At 53.6% G+C, this 21,779-nt stretch overlaps 3 protein-coding genes across 3 annotated transcripts; all 3 read left to right on the top strand.

Moving 5' to 3' along the window:
* Positions 1 to 36: 36 nt before the first annotated feature.
* Positions 37 to 5,127, top strand: TGME49_249450 (hypothetical protein). The gene is made up of 2 exons (XM_018780897.1): positions 37 to 3,349; positions 4,351 to 5,127. Exons 1-2 carry the CDS (start codon positions 896 to 898, stop codon positions 4,735 to 4,737), a joined length of 2,841 nt encoding a protein of 946 aa, XP_018635035.1. The 5' UTR covers positions 37 to 895; the 3' UTR covers positions 4,738 to 5,127.
* A 2,878-nt stretch (positions 5,128 to 8,005) lies between these two features.
* Positions 8,006 to 14,963, top strand: TGME49_249440 (hypothetical protein; the record flags this gene model as incomplete). Its single annotated transcript, XM_018780896.1, has 2 exons — positions 8,006 to 10,999; positions 11,326 to 14,963. 2 exons carry the CDS (start codon positions 8,006 to 8,008, stop codon positions 13,717 to 13,719), a joined length of 5,388 nt encoding a protein of 1,795 aa, XP_018635034.1. The 3' UTR covers positions 13,720 to 14,963.
* A 2,911-nt stretch (positions 14,964 to 17,874) lies between these two features.
* On the top strand, positions 17,875 to 21,779 carry TGME49_249425 (hypothetical protein). The gene is made up of 3 exons (XM_018780895.1): positions 17,875 to 19,450; positions 19,513 to 19,685; positions 19,957 to 21,779. Exons 1-3 carry the CDS (start codon positions 18,847 to 18,849, stop codon positions 20,623 to 20,625), a joined length of 1,446 nt encoding a protein of 481 aa, XP_018635033.1. The 5' UTR covers positions 17,875 to 18,846; the 3' UTR covers positions 20,626 to 21,779.

The following is a 21,779-nucleotide window of genomic DNA, read 5'->3' as shown; positions in this document are numbered from 1 at the left end:
AAGCGCTTTCCGCTACAGAGACAAGGAAAGGCAACCATAGTTGCACGCTTTTACGGTCGACCCGCGGCAGTAAAGATTGTTTTTCGGTGATAGGCTCAGAGCCGAGAGACGCCAGCTTGGCGTGCAGACAACGATGCCGCCGTGCTGCCTGTTTCCAACTTCTCTCTTTGCCTGAAAAAAATACCGGAAACTGCTCATCTTTGTTTTCGTATGAAGAGTCAGCAAAGAAAGGCATTGCGCCTGGGGTACGCAGAGGAGACCCCGCGCCAGCTTCCGGGGGATTCCCGTCGCTCGGATAAGACGTACCGGTGCCGGAGAGCGCGGCTGCCGCACACTTTTACGTCTCGAGTGACGGAAACTGCGAAGCCCGCATTCTCTTCCGGACACGGGATAGACAGTTCGCAGGTGTCTCATTCGTGTGCGCTTTGCCACGGAACTAACAGAGAGCTTTTCGCAAAAGCGCATCGCCTACATTAAAACGAAGAGTCCGGGAAGTTGTGACCGTCACCGAGGGCAGCATGGCACGCGCACTATTTGCACTCTTGGGTCTGTCTCTTCTCGCTTTTCCCTCTTACTACACGTCAGTATCTGTCTTCGGTTTTCCTCGGCGTTCATGCTGTTTCTACTCTTTTCCTGCTGTCCTCAACCCCTCTGTGTTCGCTTCTGTCCACTTCAACACCCCTCTTGCTTGAACACCAGTCACGTCTGTCTCCTATCGCTTGCTACTCCTCTTCTGCTACGAGCTTTCTCATGCTGTCCTATCGTTGCCGCTGTTTGTCCTCCAGCTTCTCGACTCTGACTCTCATCACGATTGATCAAATTTCTCCGTCGTCCTCGTCACCTGGAATCGCTCAAACCCTTCCCCCCACCTAAACCAAGGGCGCCCGTCCACCCCATGTCGAGGCCTCTTTACCCCCATGGGGGACGGCGTCCTGAAGGTCCAGCGCTGCACCAGTTCGCAGGGCAGGTGCCGGGCTCTCGCGTCTCTGGGGATGTGCGGCTTCTCGTCCCGTCTGCAAACGAAGGAGTGTACGCTCCCCTGCACTTTGTGCAGGTTCCTCCTGGCCACTTGTCTCCGCCCCCCGCTGGCGGCCTCTCTCCAGAAAGTGTCGGCTTCCTCGCTTCTCACGCAGGGGTCTACGGACACCCGCACCCAAGTGAGGCGCGTGCAGGTTCCCGTCTCCACGACGCGCAGGCCAGAAGGCACCTCGGACGAGAAAACTGTCACTTCCCAGAACTGAGTCTCTGTGCAGGCGACCAAGAGCGACTTGTGTCTCCCCACGGCTCAGCCCGGCCTCCGACCCATCCCGCGTCTCTCTACTTCCCTCCAAACCACCTGCCGTTTCGTGCGTGCACCTCCCCCAGGTGGGAGGGACACCTCAGCAAGTCTCCGACCTCTGGCTCGGCTTTTTCGCACCCTCACTCTGCTGAAAAGCACGAACGGAGTGAGCCTTTGGCCTCGAAGCAGTGGCCCCCGCGATCGCTCGCCCGAGGCTCTGAACGGCTGGAGAGAGGCGAGTGCGTCGATCGAGAAGAGCGGCAGTCTCCGAGTCGAAACTTCTCGGGCTCTTCGAACTTCCGGTCCTCTCAGGCCCAGACCGCTGGGAGGGAACAGAGTGGCCACAGAACGGACTCTTCGCAGGAGCGCGACCACACGAGACGCGGTGCCAGCCACAGTGAGAACCAACGGTCGAGAGGCTGCCCTGAAAAGCTACATGGCCGGGAGGGCGGAGACGCTTCTCTCTCGCGAGAACCACCGGACGATGCTCGGAGTCGCGCGCAAACCAGGGGCACGGTGTATGGGGAGGGGGATGCTTTTCACGGACGAGAAAAGGGCGACAGGCAGCGGCCACCTGCAGTGTCCTCTGGGAGGCAAAATGCGCTGAGGGGTCAACCCCCGCACGTCGTTTCTGCAGCTGCCGCGCCTCCGCATGGTCCTCCACACACTCTTTATCGTGCTCCGGCGGCTGTACATTTGCCCGGATCCCATCTGTCGGCGGGTCTCCCATCTTCCCCGCCTGCGTCGTTGCACACTGAGTCGACGCCTCACCCGTCCCTCACTTACGGTGTACATACAGCCGACCCCGGGGCAGCTGCGTCTGCGGCGCTCCCAGCGGCGTTCGCGGCGTCTGCGGCTCCTCGCCCGCAGTCTTCGGGCTTCCCACCCGGATCCGGTGCAGCTGTTGAGGAAAGAGAGAGAATGAGGAAGGAAAGGCAGTCTCGACAGCAAGGTCGAAGCGGAGACGTCTCGGGTGCTAACAAGCGAGAGAGAGAGTCGAGCTGCAGTTTGCCTTCGCAGCAGAGCACACAGGAAGAAACTGCATGCAGAGCGTCCAGGATATACCCACAAGTGTCGCCCTTTTTTTCAGGCGCAGAGGGAGGACAGTCTCGGATTCCAGCGTCTAGCGCGGAGCCTTCACATTCTCTCTCGCGAGTTGCTTCGGGGGATCGGGAGAGTCGGTCGCGGTCAGAAAGTCAGCGAAGACGGATGCAAGAGGAAAGCGGGAAGCACCGACCGTATAGGTTCCAGGAGGCCCGACGGGGAGAAGGCATCGAGAGAGCGGCTGTAGGGGAACAAGGGAGAGAGGAGCAGCCGCGAGGCGCTCCGTATGGTGCGCATGCATCGCTGCACGTCTTCTGGCAGTCTCGTGACAAGGACGCCTGCGCCTCGAGTCGTTCCGACGTTCGTCACGACCCCGATGGCTTCGCAGGGTCCAGTGCTGCGCGGAGAGAAGGCAAAGATGTCTCTTCTTCAGGTGTCTTTCCTTCGTCTGTTTCTGGCGCTCTGGAGGGGCACTCAGCTGCCTCCGCGTCTCCAGCTCCTCTAGCGAGTTCCTGCCCTGTCAAGAAACTGCGAACAGCCGTCTGCTACCCTTTACCGCTGCCCTCCCCCCTGGACTACCTACACGCGGCAGCCGACGGCGTCTCCCCTCCCCAGGTGTCTTTTCACGCGAGCACTGCTTCAGCTTCTGCACTCACGCCGCTCCGAAGTCTGCGGCCTGAACAGCGTCAGCTGTCTTTGACCTTCATGCTTCTGCGGCCTCTCCCGGACCCGCTGTCGCGCACCCTCGAACAGCACAGGCTGCACTACATGGTGGCCGACGCCTCGGCGTCAGTCGTCTTGGTGCTGCCTCTGCCGTTTCTGCGCCGCAGGGCGACAGGAGAGAAGGGAGGCGAAGCGGAACGGAGCGGCGAGGAAGCAAGGAATTCCGACCGGACAGCCGGCGGCATCTCTGGAGACGAAGAAGAAAAGGAACGTCTGATTCGCGAGGTCAAGGGAGTGCTTCAACCCGGAGACGTCATCCACATGACGGGAGCGGTCACGAGCTGGTCCGCAAAAGGCGAGATGGTAAGCGACTGCGGCCGCCGAACACGCGAAAAAGTGACAATGGGAAACGCGGCAGCAGCCTCACCGCTCTGCGGACCAGAGACTCACTGGCTCACAGGCAGTGATGCGTAGAAGTTGCTCGATGGCAAAGGTATGCCGCGACGCGGTGGGGCAGTTACATAAGGTAGAAGGACAGCGGGGTCCGGTGTAGAGACACCTCGACGGGCCGTCAGCCGTAGGCGCTCTCCGGAAGCGCGGTGCGCGTCGGGAACACGCGATCGCACGCTTCACTTAGTAGTAGAGAAAAGGTACACTACTCGGTGTCTCTCTTGGAGACTGCCGTTAAAAGAAAAAGCGCATGCCAGCGGCTCATTCTCGTGACCACAACAAACAAGGGTAGCGATGCTGTGATGGCCCAGACACAGACTCTCTCCCAGTTCTGTAGATATGGTAGAGGATCCGCTTGAGTTAAGGTCATGCGATGGGTCGAAGTAGCTTTTCCTGCCTACGCCTTGAACTTCTTTTTGCGATATTAAACTTTGATGGAAAGTCTCGGACGGGCGGGATGTTGACTTGGAGAGGTCCCTTGAGTAGAAAGTTGAGCCTAGTCCTCGACTGTGCTCCTGTCGCGGGTTGTTCCGTAGTTTTGCTTCCATATGACAGACAGACGTTTAGCCAGTGACGTCGGCCTGCGTAAAAGCTTGTCCGCCGTCTCCCGTGGCGCTGCTTCACGTTTTAGATTAAATTACCTTTGAGGCAGAAAAAGAGAGTTTCACTCAACGTACCGACACTACGGAACACGCTCCTGCATGGATGTCTTGTAAAATAGTGAACAGTCATTTATATAGACCGCATAACGGGGTTTTTTTAAAGGACTCGGTGACACACCTGGAGCAGCTTAGATCTGTGTGATAGCATGCTCACTGAATACGTTTTCCCATTCGTGACACGGGACTCGCTGCCATGCACGTCCCTTCAGGGTTAGAACATTCTTGAAAGGGTTTGTCACCTTCGGCGTTCAGGTGATTACTGTTCCACTGCGTAAAGGGCCTCGCGATGTTTGGCAAGGACGCCAAGAGGGAAATGAACACAGTTACGACAGTGAAGGGTCTCTTGAGGTTCTAGGACGATTTTCCTTCCCTTTCGTGACAGAGCCTGATATGAGCTGCATGTTCACGGCAGTTGCTCCTGAGAAAGGGGAGCGAGGTTGGTCACGGGGAGGTGGCCAAGTGGCTTCAGAATTTGCTGCTTTTGTCCTCAAGGGGGAGGAGAAAGAAACACTTAGCCGAGAAATTGGTCTGGCAGCGTCTGGCGCGTCTATTCCGTGCGAAGACCTCGGTTTTCCAGTTGCAGATCCGTTAGCCTGTCTCGGTCCGCCTCCGCCATTCTTTGTACTTCTCTCTCCCTAATGAAGAAGATACATGATCATGGGGAACCGTATTCTGTAGATATTACTTTTTTCATGGTGAAATTTCGTTCACAAAACGGCATTAGTTCTTGTTGACTCATCTGCGCTTGTCTATCACGTTATCAGACGAGTTAAGCGAGGCGCATCAAGAAAGGTAACCGTCTTGCTACAGACTGTTGTTTCGTCACGCTTTGTTTTTTCTGTCGAAGTCTTGAACTTTTTGGTGAGGAGGTGCTTCTCTGAAGTGCAGATGAGAGGATGTTTTGCCGGCCGACGGTGAGGTAATTTGGTAGCCCCGAAAATCCATCGTTTGCTGTATTGCACGTAACGACTCCTAGAGTGATAGTGCGGCTGTGGCTTGGTAAGCCGTGGTCAAAGATCACGTTACGCGTCTTAGTCGTTATAACAGTGCCTACATCTTCTCTGCGATACGAGGCCAATGATCGCCGTTGCTGACGATACAGGCATGCCTCTTAGCATGAAAGTAATCAGAACAAACGAACGTGTAGGCTTCTCTGACAGTAGTTCTAGCGCGCAGTGGACGCTCTTCCTGTCCACGAAGGAAAAGTCGGAGGTGAATGGAGAAATATGTTTCGGAGTCACGTTGCACAGAGTACCGAAAGGATTTCTACTACTGGGGATGCAGGCCATTAACTGATAGAGGAAATACGTCGTCTTTGCCGTCTAGCTGCAACAAATTGGACACTCAGGATCACAACACAACATCCAGGGTGCTGGGTTATAACTTATCTGAGAATGGAAACTTGAACGTTCCATAGGCCATGTGTGATACTGCCACAGTATACGTGGCTAGGCTCTCTGTAGCCGACCCACTTTCGATGGAGTCTCACAGACTCTCTTCATGCGAAGTACTTTCCGAATAACCCTCGGGGAACCAAATGTCGTACTGGTGAAAGAAGGTGTGTATATTTGAGAGTATTCGGAGGAGCTTTGCTATCGTCTTGCACGGTGTTCAGGGAATCTCCTTGCCACCAGCTATCGAAGTATATCAGTGGGGAAATGACCTCTGAACCCCAATTTAGTGTTAACCATCCTTCCGTTCAGAAACTATACATACTGTTAATGGGGTAATGCCTGGTTGTCGTCTCAACGTACACAGAACTGCCGTACGCCACCATCCCATGAAATTACGACAACTAACAGTGAAATATTAAACAAAACTGGTCGAGACTAAAGTCGGGCGCGTAAGTGTCAACCAGTAACTAGCCACCTTCTGTAGCTTTAGTTGTTATCTTATTTATTTTCCGTGTTCGTTTGAACCTTTTCTCCCGGCAACAAAAAACGTGTTGTCACAAAGTAGAACTGGCAATACTATCAGTACCTAATATATACGAGACTGTTGGCTGTTTGACCATGTGCAATGCATCCAGCACCTGGCGTTCCTTCGTCATGCGAAAAGCGTGTTGCACAAAACTTTGAAACGGTGGTTCGGGTATCCTGTATTTGCTTCCACTCGCATTCCCTGTTCATTTTGCCATGCATCACTGGTAGTGTTAGGCACCTACCAGTGGAATCAAGCAAATGGTGGCAACCCGGAAATAATCACCCAGAGTGTACCCCGACTGCACAAGGGATAATATCTCCAGAAGCAAAGCACGTTTCATCTCAGAGTGTGCCGGATCTGCTGTTCCCGCTCTACAGGCGTTTTACAGGACTCTCGCCTCCGCGACACAGAGCCAGAAACCGATACAATTTATTCAAGTATGCTGCACTCATGTGTTGCCCCCATGTGGCGCTTATATTGTCTTAATTCCAAAGGCAGACGGCTGCAGATCGTTCCATCTCTCAAACGGCGTCTGTTGCCTTCTAGTGCTCGAGCTAGCAAGAATCAGCGTTTGCCCCTGTGGTTAATTTCATGTGTCAAAACGTTGTAGAGGCGTTTCGCCCGTCTGCAGCTCTACGGTGGGGACGAAGGGGGGTTAACACACAGTAGTTGGTGCTTTCTGTCCGACTTATAATTCGGTTACCTGGCTACCAGCCTCACTGTCACAGAGCATGAACAACTACGGGTTTTTCTCTTGTCCTCATAGAATCGGCACTAACGAAAAAAGGCTGCCCGTACTCTCAGTGCAACAATAGCCGTCCGGGAAATCTGCGCATTCGGAATAGCGGTGGCCACGAAGGACTGCTACCGTACACTCCATGCTGCGTGAGAGGTCTAGTGAGTTTCTCTCGCCAAGACACGGAGCTCTTCCGTGCTCTTGCACAATCGTGTGTCTAACAGCTAGAAAGCTGAGCCAGAGATTTGTTTCTCACAGGCAAACGTGCATGGTCATGCAGAGCACGCTCATCCTGGCAAGACAGACCGCATCTCTTTCAGCAGGGTATGGTCTGCTGGTGGATGGGTTGACTCTGCTCACGGTCGCCTCCACGGTAGGCACGGGGTGTGAACCCAGCGGCGCGGGCAAAAGATTCCATCTGACATTTCTGAAGGTAAAAGTATCTACGAGCTCGCAGTTGCGAATTTAAGAGAACCATATCCCAGAAAATTAGAGAAATCCAGATTTTAAGGAGTGAGCGTACAGGTAAAAGACAGCCGTCGTCCAGCGAACGAACTCGTTCTAAAGCTGCTGAAAGGCTTGATTCTCGAAACGCTGGAACAGCGCACAGCCCCCCAGAGGACGCGAAGACTCCGTCAAGCGACTTGTGCGCACAACAAGGACTCCGCATGAGAACATCGAGTAAGAGAATCTGTTGTTATTCCGGAGCGTCTGAAGATTTCAAAGACAGCAAGGCGAATTCCCTTTCCAAGTGATTCCCTCCACTTCCCGAAAAAGCGACTTTACCCTGAGAATTGCATCACGCGCAGGTGGTCCCTACCACCTAGCGTGTCAAAGTCAGCTAGCACGCCGGCTCGCCGCTTTACAAGTCCCATCGAAGAAGCTTTTCTTAACGACCTCTCTGCTTCTCTTGCCTATTGGGATTGACCGTCTTCCGACATTGCTTGGCGGGAGAAGTCATTCTACCAAACGTTGAGTGATATTTCGCCCCTGAACTCCCTCAAGCTCCACCCACCGCGCGACCCCGTGTCTGGCTTACCCTGGAAGAGGCAACTGAGGCCACAATCTAGCTCCGATTCGTTTCTAATTGTGGGAAATCCGCTCTGCACAGTCGTATTCGCGTTCGATTCCCTTTCTCTCTTTCAAGCTGCTCCTATGGCCCATATTTTTGCCGGGAACCCGGGCGTGGACTCCCCTCCACGGAAGGGGACCTCCGGAAGTAGTTGCTTGTCAATTTGCCCAGAAGGAATGGCTAGGCGGCCGGGAACCAGCGACCTCAACGCAGGAGAAAATGAAAGCTCGAGGACGGCAAAAGAGTCGCCGAAAAGTCCGGCCGTCGTGTGGCGTGTGAAAAAGGTGGCTGTTCCAATCGAAGCCGACATTGACACCACATTTGTGAATTTAGGCGAGGACACGATGCAAAAAGATGACGCAGACCAAGTGGCCTTCGACTTTGCCGAGTGCGGCAGCGACGCCTTGACCTCAAAATACAACAGCTCCCACGTCGACGATGATGAGTCCGAAGCAGGCGGAACGGAATTCGAGGAACAGCAGACGCGCGCACAGACCAGTGCAACATCAGACATGGACTACTGGTGTAGCGTAAATCAAGCCAGATCTCCAGAATTAGACGAGGGAGACTTGTCTAATCCTCTGCGTGGCGAGACACACTCCACCATCTCTGAAGGAAGAACTGGCGGCAGCGCGGGTGCCGTCACAACGGATGACCCCGCGACAGCCGAATCTTTCGAAACCGCGTACGGCGGCGACAGTATGCTGGCAACTCTAGCGTGCGCCGCATCAGAGGATACAAATTTTCCTCAGAGCAACGAAAGCGCGTCTAGCATTCTCAGCAATACAAGTCGCCTGTCAGAAGAAGTCCTAGCGCAGCTGAACGAGAACACGAGGTCGATCTCATCGTGCATCAGTCGCGCGCAGCTGCTGCTGGGACAGCTCACCGACACAGCAAATTCTCAACTGGAAAGTGGCGCTACGAACGGCGTGCACCACATGACAGAAGTCGGACAGACGGTCCGTCGTGCGAGTTTGGAGGAGTATATGGTCTTTCAAGAACAGCTAACTCCCCACCAAGACGACGATGAAATCAGCTTCGAGCTCTCCCAAGATTCCGACGGCGAAGGAGTCACTTCGCCTCTTCACGAAGACAGCCGAGTCCGCAGTATCGGACCGATCGACGAGCCGGAGCCACTTAGCCAACCGCCAGAATTTGCACCAGTGGCCAATGCCAAATGGGAAATAAGGGAAGCCACCAAGGTGAGACCGCCGAGGCCCGCCTCAACGGTGCCTCGCGACCAGGTTTCCACCGGTGATGAATTTCCTCTTGACGAGAGTGAAAATCGCCCTCGGAAGGACCACACGACAGCCAGCGGATTCCCCGGCGCAGGCGCACCTGTCCCGACCCCCGCGGTAAAGAGAATTTCTTCGACGGTGAAACAACCCCCGGGATCGCCAAAATCGAAGACGCAGCTTGAGACGTCAAAGCAAAGACACCCGATCAAGACACCGAAGAACAAGACACAGCTCGAAAAGTCAAAAGATTCCGGTTCAATCCGTCCTTGTGGCCGTTCCTGTCTTGCAGCGAAGTCTGCTGCCGACTCGGACGCGGCCTCAACTTCGGCAACTCGCGGAGTCACTCGCACAGGAGGCAATGCAACGAAAGCACAAGACCGCAGTGCAAAAGGACCAGCCGCGCGAGGCCGCTCGGTTTCCAGCGTTCTGTCCACATCACCAGACAGAAAGACACCGCATCCTCACACTCAGCTCGGAAGTGCCCCGACAGGAACCTCTCAGCCGAAACCCACCGTGCATTCTCGGCAGTCGTGTTCCCCCGCAGTTGCGAGTCGCGTCTCAGCCGCGGAACTGATTAAGCAGATCACCGGAGCTGCCGCGGCGAACAGCTCGTCGCCGACTCGCAGTCCATCCTGGACCGAATTGCCCGCGGCCGCTCGGGAAAAAATCGTGGAGATTCTCCACCAACAGCGGATCGTGCTGACCAGCGGGACGACAATTCGGCAAGCTGTCGAAGCCATCCGGCGCGCCTGCGGAAAAACTTCAGAGCGGAGTTTGGCGGGGTCATCCGGTGCATCTAGTCGTAGCAGCAATTTTGCGGGTCGAGGCGTCGCGGGCGCGCAGAAGGGTGTCTTCCAGAACGAGACGGCAGCCGGAAATTCGGGAGTGGCCCCGCGCTCTGCTTCGCGAAAGCACCAGAGCCTTCCTCGACGGTTTTCCCTGTGCGCACGCAGCCGCCTTGGCTCGGCCACGAACCCCCGCCCCCAACAGAACCGGCACTTGCGGCGAAGCCTGTCCGAAAACCAGACCAGTCTTCGCACTCTCACGCCTGCGCCGCGGGCCTCCGGAACGAGGGGACGAAGCTCGATCGGCTCGATGTTACCAGGACAGTTGCGGAGCAACAGCCGTCTGTTGTGCCCCCACGGACTCAGGTACAAGAGCCTTTGCACCTTCTGTAGCCAAGCGGACGCGTCTTGGGCGGCGATCGCCAGCAAGGGTTTCGCCCAGCCGACCGTGTCAAGTCGCATGCAAGAGACGGAAACGAGGAGACTTTTCGGAACGTGCGCAGGACGCAGAGCCACCCCCCTCAAGGCAAACGCGAGTCGCGCGAAACTCTGGGCCGCTGGCGGCATCTCGAGGGCCACGGTGGAAACCGTGGTGTCGGGAGTTGGAGCAAGAAGCCGCTCCAGCGTGGGAGCAGCCTCGTGGACTTCCGCGAGCAGTGCCCTGAGCCGCGCGAGTATCGGAAGCAAAACTCGCGACTCCAGCGTCGAGCCCCTCCCTGGAGACCGCGTTGTCGGAGCCCCGCCCCGCGGCCGAAGTCGAAATAGTCGTCCTCTTGCGCAACAAGCGCGAGGCCCGAAGGCGTCCGGCGAGACTCCCGCGGTGTTCCAGCGTCTCTGGGAGGGCGCGATGGAGAGGCAGCGCGCGAGATCTCGAGATGCTCCTGCTGTCAGTGGAGCCGCGAGACTCATTGTGCCGCGCCATTCCCTGGGGAGTTCGACGGGATCGAACAACTCGAGCTCCGCACAGCGCAGAAGCATCAGCGAGAAAAACGGGAAAACTCCAGCGCGCGCGCTAGTCCGCTCCGGTCAAGGTGTCTTGGGAGCTGAAGAGGGGCCAAGGCGTCCGCAGACAGGCGGCCCGTCGGCAAAGCTCAACGCGTCCCCCAGAACGGCGACGCAGACGCCTTGTCCACAAGGAAAGAGACCGGTCAGTTTCCGAGCGTCTGCCATGTTTTTCGTTGGAGTGGACCATGAGTGTCCTGTGTAGAGACCGACTCTTGTGTCTACAGTGGGTATGCGAAGCAGAAACCTTCCGTGTTTTACAATTGGAGTGTGCAGACATTTTCGCGATGTGCTCAGGGACAAGAGACAGAGGAGAGCGTGCCCATTAGAAGCATGTCTTGTAGTAAATTTCATTCACTGGCCAGTGGTGCACTTGCCTCAGTGAAGGGCGTTCTGTGTCCGCATGCGCCTTTCAAGATCATTTGCGTGTTGTAAGATTATTGCGTTTCAGTGTGGTGTCTGCGTGTCCAGACTGCTGTCTGTCTACAGTCAGGTCAGGGTCACCCGTTTCAGTCTCCGGCGACTGCTTCGTTATGGCATTCTCAGCCGCAGTTTCCCCCACCAATGCACGGGCAGCAACCACTAGCTTCGCAAGACCAGTGGAGTCTCAACCAGAGTTTCCAGATGAATGTGAATCAAAATGTTCCGCTTCCAGTTGCCTTGCCTCCAATCTCTCCGCCGTTCCAAAGCATTCCGATCGATCCTCTGCGCGTCGCGAACCACCACGTTGCACTCAACTCTGCCGGTCAACCAGGCTATGCACTGCCAGTTCCTCCTCCAGGAGTGCCCTTCGGTCTCCGCCCCAGCAATGGCACCAACCCCGTGCCCTACATGACGCCGAATCCTCGTGCGCGCTCTCCACCACCCAATCCCTCCATGCTTGCAAATACGTCTGCATTCAACCCTGTCTACCAACAATTTCAAACTTCGTCGACGCCACCAGTACGACAATTTGAGAATGCTGGAATGTCGCCACAGCAGAAATTCCAGACATCGTCCATGCCACCGCAGCAATATTTCCAGAATGCTGGAATGACGTTACAACAACTTCAGACGTCTACGACGCCCCCATTCCACCAATTTTTCGGGCCACCTCCGGTGCAGTCTCAGTTCGTTCCAGTGCCGTTTCCCCAGGGGCCTGGAGCGGGTGCGTCTCCTGCCATCTTCTACACTCCGCAAGCAGCCCAACCTGCGAGCGAGACTCCAGAACGCGGAGTCGAGAGATTTTGCACCGCCCATAGAGAAGGTCTGCGTACACCGCAGCATCCAACAAACCTTCCGGCTAGCCAGAATGAACTGAAGACTCCAGATGGAAAGGCCGAAGCGGTTTGCGAAGTCAAGCCCACGGACAGTCGAATGATGAAAGAGGACCCGACAGTGGGTCTGTCTTCACTCTGCATCAGCAACCTCCACATTGAGTCTCGCCCCATTCCTCGCCTTGTCCCAGAGAAACAGCCATCTGCGAGTTTGCCAGGCAAAAGACAGGCAACACCTCCACGCACAGGCGTGCCTTTTGTGCGCACAAAGAGCGGAAGGACTTCAATTCGACACGCCGAAGTTGTGGATAAGAACCCAGTTGGAGAAGGTGCGCCACTCCCGAAGACAGACAAAGGCGAAGCACCCTCCGTAGTCGAAGTTAAGGAGACACAGGGAGAAATGCACTCGTCACAGAGCATGTCTGCATGCGTCGAATCAAGTGGAAATCGAAAAGACAAGTCTCGCCAAGAACTATGGCAAGAAGCGTGGAAGCTCCAAGTCGCGCAGTGGCAGCAATCCCAGTCGCAACAAGGTCACTCCTTAGGTCACAGCAGCGAAGCCGCGAGCGCAAAGCCGTTCGTTATCCCTGCGCCTTCTGTATGTGTCAAACCTTTCACAGCGACTCAACTTTCCACCACGCCGATTTCGACTCCGAAGGAAGGTGTTTTCCAAGCCAATGACGAAGCGGCCGTTCCACAACAAACACAACACACCCAGGCGATTCCTCATTCGTTTTCTTTCGCCACGTGCCCACCCCTCGCGGTGACTTCACCCAGCGTAAATGCGTCTCTGGTGCATGAGGATTCGAACCAAGAAACGATACCGGTCGAGTCGGGAGCACCTGCCACGCCCGTCCCCACTCCTGCTTTCTCGTTCTCGCAGTTATCGCACGCGAATGAAGCAGGTGGGTCGAGTCAGAAGACACCTGAAGAGCAAGTGACATGCCAAGCACTAATACGGCCTCAACCGGAACAGGAGAATGAAATCGCTTGGGGGTGGCCCGAGGCCGAAGAAGCGCTAGCCATCACAATTGTCGAAGAGAATGGCCGCGTTTGTCGCGAAAGGACGGAGACAGAGTTCGAACCCGCTCTAGGTGCTCGACCTGGTGGGGCTATCTCGCGTAAATTCCCTCTCCCTGTGACAGTCCCGTTCGGAGCCAAACTGCAACCAATGGCGCAACGTGTTCTGCCCACGAAGACGGCCACATTACTTTCTTCAGCCGGGATCCACAATGAGAATAATCACAGGCAGCAACACTACTCCGGTGCAAGGCCTGCAGGTGCGCAGCCGACAATGAGTGGCACGATGCTGTTCAAAGTTGGAGGACCCTCCGGAGATGACAAAAGGAATGCCACCAAATGCGGCACGGAGTCCCGTCATGCAAATGTCTATGTCTGTGGTCCTTCCGGACTAGCAGATATTCAAGCCGGATCCGCGCTGCAAAGAACTCTCATGGCACAAAATCCGTTTGTGCGCACAAAGCCGGTAAAAAGTCACGGATCGACATGCGGGATTCCATGCGCAAGAGAGATGGTGAATCAGAAAATGTCTGGTAGCGCGACGACTGGTGGAGGAATTTCTGCCGCTGAACCTCAATTTTTACTGTAGGAGTCGAATGCTGTCTTGCGTTGTCGTGAAGGTAGGCGTACTTAAGCTTTAAACGACAGTCTCTGCATGCCTCATCAAAGGCAGCTGTGTTGTCGAGTTTTCTGTATTTTCTTACTGACTAGGCAAGCGTAGATGTATATATATGTATATATATGAAAAAAGGAAATCATACAGAATGCTGTTCTCGAAAAAAAGTTCCGTGCGACTCATGTTCCACTGCTCTGGTGAGCAGTTGTGTAGTGGTGCTTTACCCAAGTCCGTCTGCATCGTTTCATCTTTTCGGGAAACTCATGTATGGAATAAGAGAAACCTTCGTGTTTTGGGCGTTTGAAGTAGTATGAATGACCAGTTCTGGCTTGTGGCCGCTTGCTGATTTTGCTTGGTGTTTCGAGAGTCCTTTTACAAAATTACGCTTGTGTGTGTTCTGCCAACTAGTGAAAACCCCCCGTAGTCATTTCGGGTCTTACGTCCTTGCATCCAGTCGGTGAAACCGTTTTTTAGGCCATCCTCTCTGGATCGTGATTCGAGAAAGGGAACGAGTCTCTGGCCTCCGCGTGTCTGCACATTACCAAGACGCGCTGTTTCTGGGAAATGCTTGAAGAAGGCAGCAAAGGGGGCAGAAGCGAAAATAGAAGAACATGTTATGCAAAAACACAGGACGTGGAAGCCAGGGACCTTGAAATATGGGCAACGCTCGTGTGAAGAAAAGCGGTGAAGCCTGCAAAAGCAACTAGATGAACTCTGCAAACAGGAAGGCATTACGCGGTTGTACCGTTTTGAAGTCTTCTTGTATTGTTCTTTAGGATAACGCTTCCAAATAGCTGATCATTTGTGTATCGCTTTTTAAATTATTACCATTTTTAATCCTGTACATATGTGAATCAAGAGCTTTTTCCATCCATTTGACTTACAGCGTATTTGGAATAAATAGAAAATGACGGTCATTCCTTGCGAGTCGTTTTGCAATCAAAGCCGTAACCTTTCCATGGTCGAGTAACTCCCTTTTGGCCAGATCGTTTTACCACGCGTTGGCGCGATTGTTCTGGACGCTTTTCGGGGGATTTCGTACGCCCATGAATGACAGATAAATTAGGAGCGCTGGGAAACGAGATGATATGCGAAGTCATTTTCGCTCGTAACCGACGAGCGTCGCTCATGAGTTATTTTTCGGAAGATGCTTGAGTTTATGAAACCATTGTCTCCAGCGCATGTCATAAACTTTTGGCGTTGCTGAAAGTTCCTTTTCCTTCCGTGTATGCTATTACATTGGTTGAATCGCAAACGCCAATTTGGGCGACTATCAGAATATGTCTTCGTTCCCTAAAACTCTGAACCGGCATATATTAACTCACGTATGTCTCAGCAAAGAAAAGCCTTCATCGGTCGCACGTGGAGGTCCTTTAGTGTTCGAGCAGGGCAGGCCTTCGTTTCAGAGTGAGGAACACAGCTTTTGTGGCAGTCAGGGGGCAAGCCTTAGAGATGACAAGTGTTTTCGAGTATGTCCTTCTACCACCTACGAATGTAGGCAACGGAATGTGTAGTTTAGAGAGGGGCAAGATCTTACCGTAGCGGCCCTCTGCATCCGAGTGAAAAGACAATAGTTTCAGTGAAAGCAGGTTTGTTCTAGCGTGTCGTACCACCAGAAAAAACTGCAGGTAGTGGACATAGGATGTGTTAAACTGTCCCCAAAGCTTATCCTGGTGGTTCTCTACATTCGAGGGGTAACGCTATAGTTTTACTGACGGAACGGCTATCCCAATGTGTCATGCTACCAGCAAATGTAGGTAATGGAGTCCGGGTGTGTTGGAGAAAACACCAAAACCTACCCTAGCGGCTCTCTGAATCCGGAAGAAAACACGATAATTCCAATTCTGCAAAAGCTTTTCTCATGCGTCCTTGCATCACCCGCAACTGGAGGTAATTGAGTCAGTTGGAGGTGATGAAGAAACGCCAAAGCCTATCCTGGCGGGTCACTAAAGCAGATCGAGAACACGATAATTTTATAGTGACGGAAGGCCCTTCCTGGTCTGTACTTGGATCACCTGCAAATGCAGATCATGGGATATAAGCGTATCGCTACGCAAACGGCAAAAGCTATCCTAGAGGTTTTCTGTGTCCACAAGAAAACACAATAGTTTCAGTGATAGAAGACATTCCTATTGTACACTTGGACCACATGCAAACGTAGGGGACGGAGTCACTGCGTGCTAGAGAGACGCCAAGGCCCATCGTAAAGGTTCTCTGCATTCAAATGAGAACACGATAGTTTCACTGGGGGGAAGTCTCTTCTAACTATCCCTGTACCACTCATCAATGCAGGTAATGAAGTCCAAATGTGGCGGGAGAAACACTCAAGTCTATTCAAGCAGTTCTCTGTAACCGAATGAAAACAAGATAGTTTCAGGGAATGGAAGTCTTTTGTAATATGTCACTGCTACACCCTACGTAGCAATTTTCCCACTGGTTGAAACACTTGCAGTGAACTTTGACAAACTTTATCTGTTGGGAATACCTTCTGAACAGCCAGGAAGGAACAAAAATAAGACATTGGTGAATGGAGGAGTGTATATTCGAGGTTACCCCCATACTCGTTTATTTATCTATACATAGTGTTATTAAAGCTCCTTGACGTCAGAGCTATCCAAGAGTCTCGTTGGCAACACGACCTTCAAACACCCGCTAAAGTGTTACCGAATCCTCCGTACAGAGACAGAATCTACTGTCAATGTGATACCACACAGTTGTCGATTCAACGTTAGAAGTACCGTATACGGCACTACCACACGTGAGTGAGTATGACAGCTAACGGTGTAATATCAAGCAGAACTGTAGCTTATCGAGACTAAATTCGGGCTCGCGAGGGTCATCCAGTAACTAGCCACCTTCTGTAGCTTTAGTTGTTACCTTATTTATTTTCCGTGTTCGTTTGAACCTTTTCTCCCGGCAACAAAAAACGTGTTGTCACAAAGTAGAACTGGCAATACTATCAGTACCTAATATATACGAGACTGTTGGCTGTTTGACCATGTGCAATGCATCCAGCACCTGGCGTTCCTTCGTCATGCGAAAAGCGTGTTGCACAAAACTTTGAAACGGTGGTTCGGGTATCCTGTATTTGCTTCCACTCGCATTCCCAGTTCATTTTGCCATGCATCCCTGGTAGTGTTAGGCACCTACCAGTGGAATCAAGCAAATGGTGGCAACCCGGAAATAATCACCCAGAGTGTACCCCGACTGCACAAGCAATAATATCTCCAGAAGCAAAGCACGTTTCATCTCAGAGTGTGCCGGATCTGCTGTTCCCGCTCTACAGGCGTTTTACAGGACTCTCGCCTCCGCGACACAGAGCCAGAAACCGATACAATTTATTCAAGTATGCTGCACTCATGTGTTGCCCCCATGTGGCGCTTATATTGTCTTAATTCCAAAGGCAGACGGCTGCAGATCGTTCCATCTCTCAAACGGCGTCTGTTGCCTTCTAGTGCTCGAGCTAGCAAGAATCAGCGTTTGCCCCTGTGGTTAATTTCATGTGTCAAAACGTTGTAGAGGCGTTTCGCCCGTCTGCAGCTCTACGGTGGGGACGAAGGGGGGTTAACACACAGTAGTTGGTGCTTTCTGTCCGACTTATAATTCGGTTACCTGGCTACCAGCCTCACTGTCACAGAGCATGAACAACTTCGGGTTTTTCTCTTGTACTCATAGAATCGGCACTAACGAAAAGAGGCTGCCCGTACTCTCAGTGCAACAATAGCCGTCCGGGAAATCTGCGCATTCGGAATAGCGGTGGCCACGAAGGACTGCTACCGTACACTCCATGCTGCGTGAGAGGTCTGGTGAGTTTCTCTCGCCAAGACACGGAGCCCTTCCGTGCCCGTGCACACTCGTGTGTCCGACAGATAGCCAAATCAGAAACATGTTTGTCGTAGGCGAACGAGCATGGCGACAGAGAGCATACTCATCCTGACTATCTAGACTGTATAGCTTCTTGGGAGGGTGTGCTCGGCGGGTGCATGGGTAATCTCTGCTCATTGGTCGCGTCCACGGTAGGCACCTGGTATGACCTCAGCACCGCGGGCAAAAGAAGCCATCTGACCTTTCTAAAGACAAAGGTATCTACGAGCTCGCACTTGGCGAATTTCAGTGAACTGTAGCCCAGAAAATTTTATAAATATAACCTTTGAGGTGTGAGCGTACAGGGAAAAGACAGCCGTCATCCAGAGAACGACGACTCGTTTAGGAGCCGCTAAAAGACTTGTTTTTGGAAGCGCTGAAGTACTCCCAGAGGACTGGAAGGCACTCGCACAGCGACTTGCGCACACAACAAGGACTGCCCTTTAGAACAAAGGGCATTGAGCAGAAGAATCTGTTGCTGTTCAGGAGCATTTCAAGGCTTCAAAGACAGAGAGACGAAATCTGTCTTTAGGTAAATCCATTCGCTTCCCAAATTTGCGTCTCTACCTCAATAATTGCTCTACTCGGGGGAGATGGCGCCTACCAACGAGAGTGTGTAAGTCAGCTAGCACGCCGACTCTTCCTTTACAAGTCCTCGCGAAGATGCTTTTCTTTAACAACCTCTTATTTTCCTTTCCATCCGGGAGTGACCGTCTCTGCAGCTCTTTAACAGAAGAAGGGGTTACGTCAATTGTCAAACAACTTTCCGCCCCTGTACTTCTTTCAAGCTCTACCCACCTCGCGACCCCCCTGTCTGACTCATCTTAAGAGGCAAATACGAGGACGTCCGCCATCTCAGTCTGAACAGTTTCTAATTCCCGGGAATCCGCTTTTCACCGTCGTTTTCGCGTTCGCTTCGCCATCTCCCTTCCAAGCTGGTACGGGCCATTCTGTGCAACCCCGGCGTCGACACCTCTCCATCGAACGGGACCATGAGGTCAAGCGTCTTTCAACATCGCCGAGCGCTGCAATGATGCCTCGCCTGAGGCGGAATGGAATTCGAGGAACAGAAGACGCGCACACATACCAGACCAACAGCAGACATGGACTACTGGTGTAGCGTAAATCAAACAAGATCCTTCGAGTTAGACAAGAGACCTGTCTGATGCTCCGCATGGAGAGACGCACTCTACCGTCGCTGAAGCAAGAACTGGCGGCAGCGGGGGCGGTGTCACAATGGATGACCCCGCGACAACCAAATCTTTCGAAACCGCGTACGGCGGCGACAGTATGCTGGCAACTCTAGCGTGCGCCGCATCAGAGGATACAAATTTTCCTCAGAGCAACGAAAGCGCGTCTAGCATTCTCAGCAATACAAGTCGCCTGTCAGAGGAAGTCCTAGCGCAGCTGAACGAGAACACGAGGTCGATCTCATCGTGCATCAGTCGCGCGCAGCTGCTGCTGGGACAGCACACCGACACAGCAAATTCTCAACTGGAAAGTGGCGCTACGAACGGCGTGCACCACATGACAGAAGTCGGACAGACGGTCCGTCGTGCGAGTTTGGAAGAGTATATGGTCTTTCAAGAACAGCTAACTCCCCACCAAGACGATGAAATCAGCTTCGAGCTCTCCCAAGATTCCGACGGCGAAGGAGTCACTTCGCCTTTTCACGAAGACAGCCGAGTCCGCAGTATCGGACGGATCGACGAGCCGGAGCCACTTAGCCAACTGCCAGAATTCGCACCAGTGGCCAATGCCAAATGGGAAATAAGGGAAACCACCGAGGTGAGACCGCCGAGGCCCGCCTCAACGGTGCCTCACGACCAGCTTTCCACCGGTGAAGGGCTTTTCCTCCCGAAATTGAAGACCGTGCTTTGAGTGAGAACATGACAACCACAGGATTCGCCTTCGAAGCCGCAGTTCTCCCGACTGACGTGATGGAGAGAATTTCCTCGACCGCGGAACCACATCCTCCGAAAGCGAATATTCAGACCGAGACGCCGAAGCCGATGCGGTATCCCCCATCTTCGAAGGCGAAAACACATTTCGAAGGGTCGAATGATTTAGGTTCGGTCCGTCCGCGTAGCAGTCTCAGTCCTGTAGCAAAGTCTGCTGCCAACTCGAACGCGGCTGCAACTTCGACAGTTTACGGAGTGGCTCGCACCCGAGGCAGTTGATCGAGCGCCCAAGGCCACAGCGCAAAAGGACCGGACGTTTCGAGGCTGCTTGGTTTCTAGCTTTCTGTCTGCATCACCAGAACCTTCTGTTGACGCGCTGTGACCCCTCAGGACGCGGTTGCTAGCACGCTGTTTGCCCCGCCCGCCGTCTCGAAATGCACGCAAGAGACTAGAGGGGACCTGTGCGGAACGCCGAGCCACCCCCCTCAAGGCAAACGCGAGTCGCGCGAAACTCTGGGCCGCTGGCGGCATCTCGAGGGCCACGGTGGAAACCGTGGTGTCGGGAGTTGGAGCAAGAAGCCGCTCCAGCGTGGGAGCAGCCTCGTGGACTTCCGCGAGCAGCGCCCTGAGCCGCGCGAGTATCGGAAGCAAAACTCGCGACTCCAGCGTCGAGCCCCTCCCTGGAGACCGCGTTGTCGGAGCCCCGCCCTGCGGCCGAAGTCGAAATAGTCGTCCTCTTGCGCAACAAGCGCGAGGCCCGAAGGCGTCCGGCGAGACTCCCGCGGTGTTCCCGCGTCTCTGGGAGGGCACGATGGAGAGGCAGCGCGCGAGATCTCGAGAGGCTCCTGCTGTCAGTGGAGCCGCGAGACTCATTGTGCCGCGCCATTCCCTGGGGAGTTCGACGGGATCGAACAACTCGAGCTCCGCGCAGCGCAGAAGCATCAGCGAGAAGGACACGAAGTCAACCGCGAGCACTCCTCCACAGGCGCCAGTCCCCCCCCCCCCGGGCAAGGAGGTGTCTGGGGAACCGAGGGAGGGTGTCGAGATGCCCACCACAAACCAACGCGACCCCCAGAACAGCAACGGAGACGGCACGTTCAGAAAGGAAAATTGACAGTATCAAAGTCACCGTCGTCTCATCCTCCGGATAAAGTGGGAAGAGCGCAGTGCCGAGACGGACCTCCGCGCCTACGGAGGGCATGCACAGCAAAAACCTTTAAAGTTTCACGCTTGCAATGCGTCAGCCTGTGCGTGATTCATACCTGTGCGGAAGACGGGACGATCATGCGCTTTAAAGATGCGTGATCGTGTAGTGGATTGTTTACAGGGGACAGTGTTCGTCAGTTGCTGATGTGTATATGCGTTGAAGTGTGTTCTGTGCCTGCATACATGTGCCAGTGAGTGTTTATTGTAATTTGCGTGTTGCATATTTTGGTGTTTGTGTGGTGCCTGCGTGTCTGGACCGCAGCCTGTCTACAGCCAAGACAGACTCAATCTATTCAATCTCAAGCGTCCGTTCCTTTTGGGCAATCTCAGCCACGCTCCGCCACAGATGCATAGGCCGCAATCGAAGCCATCTTTCTCAAAAGCCTTTTCCATCCATTTGACGCATACAGTCTTCGTAATACAAGGAAAATGACGGTTATTCCTTTCGAATCGTTCTGTAAGCAAAGCCGTGACCTTTCCATGGTCGGGTAACTTCCTTTCTGGCCAAATCGCTTTACCACGAGTTGGCGCGATTTGCACTGGGCGCTTTTCGGGGGATTTCGTACACCCTTTAATGGCACAAGAGTAGGTGCGCGGGGAAACGAGATGGTACGCGAAGTCATTTTCGATCGTAGCCGACGAGCGTCGTTTATGTGAGCTATTTTTCAGACAATGTCTTTGATGATTCTTGAGATTTACGAAACAATTGTCACCGGCACATGCCATAAACATTTGGCGTTGCTGAAAGTTCCTTTTCCTTCCTTGTATGCTCTTACATTGCTTGAATCGCAAACGCCCATTTGGGCGACTATCAGAATATGTGTCTTCGTATCCTCTTGCCTTGCTTGAACGTAGGTGACGGAGTTCGTGTATAAGAGAAGCACTCCAGAGCTTATCGTAGCGGTCTTCTGCCTCCGAATGAAGAGACGACAGTTCCCTTAATTGTCATGTCGTATCCTTTCTTCCCGTCCCAGTTCGACGCCTTACGAAACAGCGAATTATATCCTTGCTTCCCATCACTGTTAGAGGCGTTATGAACCCAGAGTTGATTGGAAACGTCGC

This window comes from Toxoplasma gondii, chromosome XII, assembly GCF_000006565.2.
Source record: "Toxoplasma gondii ME49 chromosome XII, whole genome shotgun sequence".
NCBI lineage: Eukaryota > Apicomplexa > Conoidasida > Eucoccidiorida > Sarcocystidae > Toxoplasma > Toxoplasma gondii.
This window is presented reverse-complemented; position numbering and strand designations above follow the sequence as displayed.

Excerpts from the sequence above, each read along its gene's own strand:
- TGME49_249450 (XM_018780897.1), top strand. The coding sequence starts at position 896 with ATGTCGAGGCCTCTTTACCCCCATGGGGGACGGCGTCCTGAAGGTCCA. Across the intron at positions 3,350-4,350 it reads GGTCCGCAAAAGGCGAGATG|GTGATTACTGTTCCACTGCG; the intron begins GTAAGCGACTGC and ends TTCGGCGTTCAG.
- TGME49_249425 (XM_018780895.1), top strand. The coding sequence starts at position 18,847 with ATGGATGACCCCGCGACAACCAAATCTTTCGAAACCGCGTACGGCGGC. Across the intron at positions 19,451-19,512 it reads TCACGACCAGCTTTCCACCG|GATTCGCCTTCGAAGCCGCA; the intron begins GTGAAGGGCTTT and ends TGACAACCACAG. Across the intron at positions 19,686-19,956 it reads GGTCGAATGATTTAGGTTCG|AGACTAGAGGGGACCTGTGC; the intron begins GTCCGTCCGCGT and ends AATGCACGCAAG.